The 12,165-nt window shown below is 44.6% G+C and overlaps 1 protein-coding gene across 1 annotated transcript in view; it reads right to left on the minus strand.

Moving 5' to 3' along the window:
• The window catches only part of PIBF1 (progesterone immunomodulatory binding factor 1), a 92,191-nt gene that overhangs the window by 41,379 nt on the left and 38,647 nt on the right, over nucleotides 1-12,165 (minus strand). Inside the window, exon 11 of the mRNA XM_015832342.1 lies at nucleotides 1,715-1,880. Coding sequence (XP_015687828.1) covers nucleotides 1,715-1,880 — 166 coding nt within the window. The remainder of the gene's footprint in view (nucleotides 1-1,714; nucleotides 1,881-12,165) is intronic.

A 12,165-nucleotide genomic window follows, 5' to 3' on the forward strand; every position in this document is an offset into this window, starting at 1 on the left:
GTGATCACGTGACCAGGGGGATGCTTGGAAAAAACAGCTCATAGATTAACTTTTTCAGCGCTGTTGCATCTTCAAATGGCCAGCTGCCACCTGCCCCAATCTAAGTTTCCAAGTTCTGACAAGAAGAGGGTTCAACCTTTTGCACCCCTGGAATACTGCAGCCAATTTTGGTCACCATATCACAAAAAAGAGAGTTTGGAAAAAAATTCAAAGAAGAGCAACTACGGTGATCAAAGGCCGGGAGACTAAAACATACGAAGAACGGCTGTGGGACTTGGGTTTGGCTGGTCTAAAGAAAAAAAGAAATAGGGGAGACATGATAGCATGTTCCAGTATCTGAGGGGCTGCCACAAGGCAGCCAGATAATAAATAATAATAATAATAATAATAATAATAATAATAATAATAATAATAATAATAATAATAATAATAATAATAATAATAATAATAATAATAAGTTGTAAGGGACCTTGGAGGTCATCTAGTCCAACCCCCTGCTCAGGCAGTAAACCCTACACCATTTCAGACAAATGGTTGTCCAATCTCTTCTTAAAGACTTCCAGTGTTGGAGCATTCACTGCTTCTGGAGGCAGGTTGTGCCACTGGTTAATTGTTCCAACTGTCAGGAAGTTTCTCCTTAGTTCTAGGTTGCTTCTCTCCTTGGTTAGTTTCCATCCGTTGCTTCTTGTCCTGCCTTCAGGTGCTTTGGAGAATAGCTTGACTCCCTCTTCTTTGTGGCAGCCCCTGAGATACTGGAACACTGCTATCATGTCCCCCCTCGTCCTTCTCTTCATTGAACTAGACATACCCAATTCCAGCAACCGTTCCTTATATGTTTTAGCCTCCAGTCCCCTAATCATCATTGTTGTTCTTCTCTGTACTCTTTCTAGAGTCTCAACAACTTTTTTACATCGTGGTGACCAAAACTGGATGAAGTATTCCAAGTGTGGCCTTACCAAGGCATTGTAAAGTGGTATTAACACTTCACGTGATTTTGATTCTATCCTTCCATTAATGCAGCCTAGCACTGTGTTGGCTTTTTTACAGCTGCAGCACACTGCTGGCTCATATTTAAGTGATTGTCCACTAGGACTCCAAAATCCCTCTCACAGTTACTACTATTGAGCAAGGTACCTCCTATACTATACCTTTGGTTTTTCTTGCCTAAGTGTAGAAACTTACTTTTTTCACTGTTGAATTTCATTTTGTTAGATAGTGCCCAGTGTTCAAGTCTGTCAAGATCCTTCTCTATCTTAAGCCTGTCTTCTGGAGTGTTGGCTATTCCTGCCAGCTAATCAACATTCGGATCTCGGCCACCGATTCCTATTTATGACGGTTTGCGGTGTCCCCGGGATCGTGTGCGATTCTCCCTTTTGTGACTTCTAGCAAGCAAAGTCAATGGGGCAAGCCAGATTCACTTAACAACCGTGTTACCAACACAACAAAACTGCAGCAATTCACTTAAAACAACTGTGGTGAGAAAGGTCATAAAACGGAGCAAAAGTCATTTTAAAAAGGTCCCGGTAAGCCATAGAACTGTTGAGCTCAAATTGTGTTTGTTAAGACGGAGGGCTACCTGTAATCGCTCTTTAGCAACACCTGATTTAGGAATCTTCTCCTTACGTGGACAGCTTTGGTCCCATCTACCTAATCTCATTATCCAGGGACCTGGGCGAGAGTCCACCCAAGCCACTTTTTTTCTTTCTTTACGTACTTCTAGTTTCCTCTGATACTTTTCGCACTCCAGCTGGCACTGCGAGAGGTTCCTGGAGGTCTCTTCTTGGATGAGCTGCCCTCGTTCGCTCTCAAAAGATTTGAGTTTACTCTGGTGGAGAAGTTCGGCCATTTTGTTCTCAGTGCTGAGCTGCAGCTGCCGGTATCTAAAAGCCAAAGCAGAGCAAAAATGTGGCCACGGCAAAACCAAAACCAAAAGGCCACCGAGCCGTTTCTTCCTTGCTGTTATGTCAGCTTCGGCGCGGAGAGAGTGGCAAGATTCGACACACCGCTTATGCTCCCAAATACAGCCATCCAGGAGCTCGGTGACTCGCGTGGTTAGGATGCTGGGTTGGAGTTTAGCAAGCCCATGTTTGAGACCCAGGTGCTGCCGTGGGTCGGGGTTGAGCTCCTGTCCTTCACTCCAGCTGGGGACATGACTGGGTGTCCCCCAAGCAAGAGTGATGTCACTGGCTAAACCTTTCAACCCAGGAGAGCCTCGGTGCTTCTAAGGGAGACATGTCAAACACAAGGCCCAGAGGCCGGATGCGGCTCGCGAAGTGGTTTCATGTGGCCCGTGAAGCCATCCTGGAAACAGTGAGGGAACGGCCCCCGCTGTCTTGGCCCTGGCCCAGGTCAGCCGGGAGGCAATGTACAATTTTGTGGCAGCCATCTATGCTGAAACGCATTCAGTCTTAGCTCTACAAGGCCGTCTGGAAACAGCGAAGAACCAGCCCCTGCCGTGTCGGCCCTGCCCCCTGGGTGCATGCTGGGGAGGTGTCACCCTTTGTGAGGAATGAAGAAATGGACCATCGCCTGGAAGTGGCCAGCAAATGGCCCTCGCCTACTTCACATATCTGGCTTGATGGGCTCCGGCGGAGGGGTTTCAGCAGGCAGTGAGGCTCCTCCAGTGGACCATGCCTTGGCACTTGCCCCGGTCCCACCCCCTTCTGCCAGAGACCCTCAGATCTGTCCCACTCCTGCCCAGGCCCCCACGGGCCCCCTTGACGCAAACGATGTAGAGCTGGCCACGCCCACCCAGTAGGCCACACCCACTCCATCCATACCCACCCAGTAGGCCGCACCCACCCTGGCACACACCCCCGACCCCCCCAGGGCAACCGCAATGCTGATGCGGTCCTCAATGAAATTGAGTTTGATATCCCTGTTCTAAGGTAAGTGCTACGCTGTAAAAGTTTCTGAATATTTCTGAATAAAGTTGCAAATGGCCGGTTCTTTGCTAAAGGGCTATAATAAGACATCATGAGCATCGTTCTCATCAGACAAGCAGAGAACAATGTATTATGCTTCCTCAAAGATATCTATATCTGTAAAGGTAGTCCCTTTTACACACATACACACACACACACCCCTTCCCAGCAACCAGATGAGATCCAATGTTTGTTATTTTCTTTTAAGCAGTATTTCGGCCGGTCAAAACAGTGAAAGCGATTAAAGTTCTTGCTAAATATTCGGTTTGCTTTCTGTCTGAAAATGAAGCATACGCTGTATTCTGCATTTGGCTTCAGTGAAGTCTCTCTCTCTCTCTCTCTGTTTTTTTTTTTGGGGGGGGGGGTTTTGAGCGATGCAAGGCTTACAGCTCTGTTTAAAGTTGTTTATCCCGAAGGAGATTTTTTTTCCCCCTCTACTCTATAGCCATATTTTATTCACGGCAAAATCACCGCTACCTTAAAAAAAAAAAAAACTCCTTTCTGATGCATTCTGTTGAATTTACCGACCGATATTTAAAATTGAAAGAGTAAACAAAGTAGAAACTAACTCATTTCCATCACAATGGACACAGAGAAATGCAATTTGAAATCTTATTAATAGAGTCACACCAAAAGAAACGCAAATAATTTAAAAGGTGCAAAACTGCAGCCATAAACTAAAAGAATATTGTGGTCTATTAAAATATAAATAGAACATTTGTTAAAATCAACAAAAAAAAATATCTTTATTCGTTGTTAACCCTTGGCAGGAGCACAACATATGTGTGTCATCTTTTTCTTAAGAAATATCTTGTTTTCTGGAGCACAAATGGAGGGGGGCTGAAAATGGGCCAAATATGATTTTCTTGGAGTAGGGTTGCTGCTGGTTAAAGGAATGAATTAGTGCATTAAGACAGAAATGTGGCGTCTTTAACTTATTTCCACAACTGACCCAGGACTGGATAGAGGTGCAAAAGAAAGATCAATTGGTAAGATGAAAGATCCAGGGTATTAGAAACTTACAAGCTAAATATTAAATAGCAAGGCTAATAGCCAGTTTCTCTCTAAAATGTAATAATAGCAGGCTTCTCACTAAAATGTAATATTCCGACATATAGGTAATCCTTGACATACGGCCATAACTGAGCCCAAAATTTAACAGTTGTTAAGTGAGTTTTGCCCCATTTTACGACCTTTTTTTGTGTTTTGCTTAGGGGAGGCGAAACTGAGACGGATGTCTTGAGGAAAGGAAAAGGAATCAATAGCAACTAAATGACTTCCCTACCTTGTGATTACCTACAGGTAGTCCTCGACTTACAATGGTTTGTTTAGTGACTGTCCAAAGTTACACCACCGAAAGGACTTATGACCGTTTTTCACACCTACGACCGTTGCAGCATCCCCAGGGTCACGTGATCAAAATTCAGACGCTGGGCAACCGACTCACATTTATGATGGTCTGCGATGTCCTAGGGCAGTGGTTCTCAACCTGTGGGTCGGGACCCCATTTGGGGTCGATCGACCATTTCATGGGGGTCGCCAAGCAAGGCTGTCCGCCATTTTTTTTGTCCATTTTTTTTCCCTTTTCCGGCGGGTGCCTTACCTCCCTTGGGCTGGGCCAGCTGGTGGTCGGCCTGCTCCGTCTCTGCCGCTTGCCAGCTACGCCTCGGCCGGCGCAGGGGGCGGAACCACGCATGTGCGGTGCTCCCGGGCAGGGAAAGTCCTCGACTTACGACCGGTTGGGTAGTCCCCGACTTACAACCGGTTTAGTCCTTGACTTACGACCGGTTTAGTCCTTGACTTACGACCGGTTTAGTCCTCGACTTACGACCAGTTGGGGTCGCGGCATTAAAAAGGTTGAGAACTACTGTCCTAGGGTCACATGATTCCCCTTTTTGCAACCTGATGAGAAAACTCCATGGGGAAGAGTGACTGACTTAACAACTTGCAGGGATTCACTTAGCAATTGTGGCAAGAACAGTCATAAACTGGGGCAAAACCAGTGGTGGGATTCAGTCGTTTTGCACCACTTCGCACCAGAACCGGTAGCTAATTTTTTGTTGCCCGGGTCCAGAATGGACTTCCGGAAGCGGCATCCACACAGAGAACCGGTCGTTCACATATTTGAATGCCACCACTGGGCAAAACTCACTTAACAAATGGCTCATGTAGCATCGGAAATTTGGGGCTTAATTGTGGTCGTTAAGCCGAGGACTACCTGTATAACAACATGGCCAACATCACCATCAATTTTCCGTTCTTCTCATTCCAGGACAGCATCAACCACAACGGAGAGGAAACAGGTCATATCTGTTGCTGAATATAAAATTTACACGGTGGTCTGTCGGGCTTATCACGTATGGAAAAAGCCACACGCACACGCTTGTCAAAATGAGGAAAGCTGAATTTCTCGTGCCCACATTAAGCACCCCCTTATCATGATTTTCCCTGTAACAGCCTTTTGTGAGCTTTGGCTGGGAAACTCACGGTCGAAGGAAGGCAATTTTTTTTGTTTAATTTTTCGGCTAGGCTGAAGATATCTCCTGCGCTCAGCAATTCTACTAAAACGCTGCAGGAATCCCAAATATGCATTTCAAGAAATTCAGTTTGGCTCTCCCATTATTCTAAACAATGGAATGCAACAGTGAGCAATAAAATGGACGAGGATATCTCAGCAATTAGTCATTTATTAAGACCAAAGCAAATAAAACACCAGTGCTACTTTTACAGAGCTTTAAGTGAATATATAACTTCGTATACATTTATGGGTTTCATAACCTATATTTTTAAGCATTATGGTTTGTTGCATTTCAGAGGCTGTGCATAGAAATGGGAGTTGTTTGTTTGTTTGCTTTTTAAAAAAAATCACACCCACTTTTTCAAAGGCTTTATAACTATTTAGACAAAAGCCATCATGATCTTCTTCTTCCCCTACAGGAGCCCAGTTTGGTATATCATCTATTCCTTCGTTAAAGACATTTGAGGTTTCCTTGTGTAAGCTTTCACTTTCTCTCTGATGCCTCGGCCCATAACTCACTCCAGTCTCAAAAGAATAATGGGTGGCTGGCGTGGCTGATCAACATCCAAACTATGTTTATATCTATGCCTAAGACTTGGAAAGGCTCCATCCCATTTCAAGAGCGGCTGCCTAGAACTTGCCTTTTCCTCCTAGTTCAGGGGTGGGCAACCGTGGCTCTTTTATGACTCCTGGACTTCAACTCCCAGAATTCCTGAGCCAGCATGGCTCAGCTTGGAAACCTCTCCCTTTCCCCTCAGCATGGCTGGCTCAGGAATTCTGGGAGTTGAAGTCCACGAGTCATAAAAGAGCCAAGGTTGCCTACTCCTGATATAGGGGAAGATCTCTTACTTAATTGAGCTATATACTGTATTTGGGTAAAGATATTTCACTTAATACGGTGAATCCTCGACTTAACCATTCCTTTAGAGCAGAGGTAGGCAACCTTGGCTCTTTTATGAGTCGTGGACTTCAACTCCCAGAATTCCTGAGCCAGCCATGCTGAGGGGAAAGGGAGAGGTTTCCAAGCTGAGCCATGTTGGCTCAGGAATTCTGGGAGTTGAAGTCCACGAGTCATAAAAGAGCCAAGGTTGCCTACCCCTGTCCTAGTTCAAGGTATGTTGGTTATCAAGACGGAACTGTTATTCAAGGAATGCAAATTAAAGTTAAATTCAATCGGAGAGCCAGGTTGGTCTCTCAAGTTAAAGCACCGTCCTAGAAACCAGGAGTTTGGGCTGGTCAGTCTCTCTCTCAGACCGATCCAGCTGTTGTGGGGAAAACTGAAAGAGGTATGTTTTCTGCCTTGAGTTATTCATTTAAATAAATAATAAGATGGGATTAAAACAAAAAAAAAATCTAAAAAAAATGCAAACCCTAGTGTGACCGAGCAGCTCCTTACGCAATCCTTGGTAACCCTGGCCTTTCTTCAATTCAGTTAATGTATTTGAGTAAGAATCCTTGATTTCACTTGACAAGAAGGTGTGGGAGCTGGTCAAGTCTGAGTCTGGGGTTCAAGCAGAAAGAGGAACTGCCCTGATCATCAAAACGCCTCCCATCAACTGTTCCTCCCTCTCAGATGTCCATTACAGAATGTGTTCACAGATGAAGGAAGGAAGGAAGGAAGGAAGGAAGGAAGGAAGGAAGGAAGGAAGGAAGGAAGGAAGGAAGGAAGGAAGGAAGGTCAATACGGTCCACCTAAACCAGGGGTTCTCAACCTTGGCAACTTTAAGACTTGTGGACTTCAACTCCCAGAATTCCTCAGCCAGCTTTGCTGGCTGAGGAATTCTGGGAGTTGAAGTCCACAAGTCTTAAAGTTGCCAAGGTTGAGAACCCCTGAAACGAAAGAAGGTGCTGCAGGGTCTGAATTGTTCACTTCATAGTATGGATAAAGTCAAAAGAAAAGAATGATTCCACATTTATCTTTTCCTGGAATCTACACCTTCTCACAGTATCAGGGACCTTAGCCAGGTCAGAAGCAGCAGCAGGGAAAACAAAAATAGCTGATGGCTTCATTAAAAGTGACATAGCAGACAGGCTCCCCCTACTGAAGACAACTTGGGTTGCAAACTATGGCTGGTCAGGAAGCTGGTCTGAAGTATGTAAGTTCTTGTCTATTCCAGAGAAGATGTGGAATACTTGGGTACCTTCAATACGATAGCTACGAAAAACAGTCTGTAAGCTTTCCAGCGTGTAGCAAACTTCTAATTTACAAAGGAAAAATATATATATACAAGTTACAGCTATCCTTATAATTTAAAACAGTTAATCATTGTTGACGAAAGTCTGACCAGCAGAAGAACTATTCAGGTTTGGTCATCAAAGTCCCATGTTTTATAGTCTTCATCTGACAGAATAGAATTCAGTTGCTGCTGAGACTTTGAATTCAGGGCTGCAGAAGTGGTTACTCAACAGAATGACACGGCTGGATACCCCACATTCTTCTGCAATGTGGTTCCACCCGAACGTGGTCCAGGATTGATCTAGCAATCTTCTCATCTGCAAAGTTCTGGCTCAAATCTTAGAATAGAATAGAACTGGAAGGGACCTTGGAGGTCTTCTAGTCCAGCTCCCTGCTTAAGCAGGAGAACCTACACCATCTCAGTCAGGTGATTGTCTAGTCTCTTTTTAAAGATCTCCAGTGATGATGATGATGATGATGATGATGATGATGATAATAATAATAGTAGTAGTAGTAGTAGTAGTAGAATTGGAAGGGACCTTGGAGGTCATCTAGTCCAACCCCCTGCTCAGGCAGGAAACCCTATACCATTTCGGACAAATGGCTGTCCAGTCTCTTCTTAAAAACTTCCAGTGTTGGAGCATTCACCGCTTCTGGAGGCAGGTTGTTCCACTGGTTAATTATTCTAACTGTCAGGAAGTTTCTCCTTAGTTCTAGGTTGCTTCTCTCCTTGATTAGTTTCCATCCGTTGCTTCTTGTCCTGCCTTCAGGCCCTTTGGAGAATAGCTTGACTCCCTCTTCTTTGTGGCAGCCCTTGAGATATTGGAACACTGCTATCATGTCCCCCCTCGTCCTTCTCTTCATTAAACTAGACATACCCAATTCCAGCAGCCTTTCCTTATATGCTTTAGCCTCCAGTCCCCTAATCATCTTTGTTGCTCTTCTCTGTACTCTTTCTAGAGCCTCAGCATCTTTTTTACATCGTGGTGACCAAAACTGGATGCAGTATTCCAAGTGTGGCCTTACCAAGGCATTGTAAAGTGGTATTAACACTTCATGTGATCTTGATTCTATCCCTCTGTTAATGCAGCCTAGCACTGTGTTGGCTTTTTGGCAGCTGCAGCACACTGCTGGCTCATATTTAGGCCAGCATATGGCCTAATATGGGGCGCCCACAATTTCTGGAGGCAAGCTGTTCCACTGGTTGATTGTCTTCACTGTCAGGAAGTTTCTCCTTAAATCCAGCTTGCTTCTCTCCTTGATCAGTTTCCAACCATTGTTTCTCGTCCTTCCCTCTGGTGCTCTGGTGAACAACCTGGGCCCCTTTGCCTTGTGGCAGCCCCTCAGATCCTGAAACACTGCTATCATGTCTCCCCTATTTCTTCTTTTCTTTAGACTAGCCAAACCCAAGTCCTGTAGCCGTTCTTCGTATGTTTTATATGCATGTTTTACATGCATGTCTTATATGCACCAAATCTCTTGTGGCTTTTCTACTGGAGTTACTCCTTAATCAAATGCCCTGTTCCATGATGAGATCAAGATCAACTTTTGGTAGCCTTGTGGGAACATAACCTGGCTTAGGAACTGAAAGTGAGCTGGGAAGATAGTGAAAAGACAAACAAATCTGGCAGCCTAAACTATTCACATAACTGTATCTGAGAGATGCTCCTTTGCTGTTCCAGTAAACAGGAATCTGATTCAGCTCTGAAATATTACTGAATCCAATAAAGATTGAACCATATGCAAGTGGTAGCTGTGATTTATTCCTGTAATGAGTGGATAGAAAACCTAATGAACTTCCCTTGTCTGGACCACAATTCCCTTAACGGAGTATATGGAACGGTTCAAATGTCTAGAGGTCACTGTGTGGCCTCTTTTTGCTCATAGTTTTGAGATTTTGGGTGCTGATAATATCTGAAGCAGGGTAAGACCAAAGCAAATGCTTAGACGACTGAAAGTTATTTAGAAAGTAAATAGAAAGTACTTTTTCTGTAGAAAATCCCTTAAACTCACATGAACTGAGTATCAGTAATCAGAAGCCATATTCACGGGCAATTCCTAATAAAAGCCAATCGTTGCTTAAAAATGTTGATGGCACCCAGATGTTGGAGCACACTGCAGGCGAAACAACAAGCACATCTGGATCGTAACTGAATCGACATCAATCAATGGAACAATACCGAATTCTGAAACCTAAACAGAATGTACAGCACATTTTAAGTTTCCTAAATCTAACCTTGTAGTTCAAGCCAGTGAAATTTGGCCACGCTCGTTTCATAAAAAAAATAATAAAAAAAAAAATAGCTGTCCTTCATCCTCATCCAATTTTTAAAAGTTTAGCTGCATCTTTTTGAACTGGGTGTGGAGTGTAAGGATAAAAATAATAATAATAATAATAATAATTTCCAAAGGCGGTTCTGTGCCACTTAAGGCAGCCAGGATAGAAAACGTACTACACAAGTTCTCTCGTGTTTCCTTCTGATGAAGATTATTTCCAGCCTTTTACCAGAAATGACCATATTTCTGCGTAGACTTCCTCTTCCCTTAAAGCAGACATGTCAAACACAAGGCCCGGGGCCCGGATGCGGCCCGCGAAGTGGTTTCATGTGGCCCGCGAAGCCATCCTGGAAACAGTGAGGGAACGGCCCCCGCTGCCTTGGCCCTGGCCCAGGCCGGCCGGGAGCCAATGTACAATTTTGTGGTGGCCATCTATGCTGAAATGCATTCAGTCTTAGCTCCATAAGCCCCTCCCCCGCATGGCCTGAGAGGAACAGTGAGGCTCCTCCAGTGGACCATGCCTTGGCACTTGCCCTGGTCCCACCCCCTTCTGCCAGAGACCCTCAGATCTGTCCCACTCCTGCCCAGGCCCCCACAGGCACCCTTGATGCGAACGATGTAGAGCTGGCCACACCCACCCAGCAGGCCACACCCACTCCATCCACGCCCACCCGGTAGGCTGCACCACCCTGGCCACACCCACCCGGCCCCGAGGGCAACCGCAATGCTGATGCGGCCCTCAATGAAATTGAGTTTGACACCCCTGCCTTAAAGCAATGGTCCCCCATCCTTTTGGGCGCCAAGTACTGGTTCCGTGGAGAAGGTCCCAAAGGTGCTTTTTGAAGAGGCAACTGGACTTTGTTTTTCTTTGAAGACATTTTGCTTCTCATCCAAGGAGCTTCTTCAGCATCACTCAGGTGACCTTGAGGACACAGATAAACCTCCAAGTGGCCTCAACGGCCCTCTAAAAAGAATGCAAATGACCAGTTGTCTGCAAGGAATATAAATCCTTCCATTCCCCACCATCCAGTCAGAGCTGAAGAAGCTTCTTGGATGAGAAGCGAAACGTCTTCAAAGAAAAACAAGAAAGTCCAGTTGCCTCCTGAAAAAGCACCTTTGAAACAACCATGACCTGGATGACTGACAATCTCCATAGACATCTGTGGAGAGAGGTTTTTCTGCGAATTTGGGGCGGGGGGAAGCATGGTTTTGCATGCTGCCTGCATCCCACAAGTGCGCACCTGGGAAAGCCAAGGGAAATCTTCAAAACAATTAAAAAACAAAAATTAGAATATTTCGGACATGTGATGCGACACCCAGAAAAATACGGCATACTCCGTTTAATCCTCCAGGGAAAGATTGAAGGCAAACGAGGTCCAGGCAGAAAAAGAACATCGTGGCTTCAAAATCTAAGGGACTGGTTTGGACAAAACTCAGCAGCACTTTTTCGTGCGGCTGCTGATAAAAACAGGATCGCCAACATGATCACCAATGTCTGATAACGGCTATGGCACAAGAAGAAGAAGAAGAAGATCATTACAGAATTATTCAGTATATTTGAGAGAGATGAATGGATAAATGTCCCTGATATCTGTATTATTATTTATTAAATTTATGGGCCGGCCACCTTACCGCAGGGTAACTCTGGGCGGGTTAACTGTAGTAGTATAACTGTAGTATAACTGTAGGAGTTATAATATCAATAGCAAAAATCACCACTGAATTAAGACTTGCGTGTCATCAAGTATACGATCCTTTTCATATTCTCTTTCCATAAGCTGGTATAGACAACAGCCAGAGATGCATGTAACATAAATTTGTAAATTTCCCTGAGTATCAAGTCCTCATGTATGCCATGGTTTACATCTTTGTGTGTGTGTGGGGGGAAAGAAAGTAAAGCCTGCGAAAAAAGATGACTCCCCCCCACCCCCGGGGCAGCAGAGGAATCCTGTAGAAAATAAGGATCATTTTGAAGCTGGAGGAACATGCTCCCAATTGATTGGCAGTAATTCACGGAGCTTCCGCTGCAGTGAACATCTTATTTAAGGTAATTTGGGAAAAACAAGCTGTTTTTACCGATGCTTTTATCCCCTTATCTAAGCCGTCATTATACAACAGATCTGATGGCTTTAGCTTTTATTTTGAAGCTCGTCTGAAAAACTGCCAAAAGTTGCCATTCAGTGTGGTTTTTTTTTTTTTTTCTGAACTCTATGCTTTTGATTAAGATCAAATCAACCTGCAAGAACAGCTTGTCAAAGTTGAGGGGCCGT

This window comes from Protobothrops mucrosquamatus, unplaced genomic scaffold (assembly GCF_001527695.2).
Source record: "Protobothrops mucrosquamatus isolate PMUCROS unplaced genomic scaffold, P.Mucros_1.0 scaffold2, whole genome shotgun sequence".
Classification (NCBI taxonomy): domain Eukaryota; kingdom Metazoa; phylum Chordata; class Lepidosauria; order Squamata; family Viperidae; genus Protobothrops; species Protobothrops mucrosquamatus.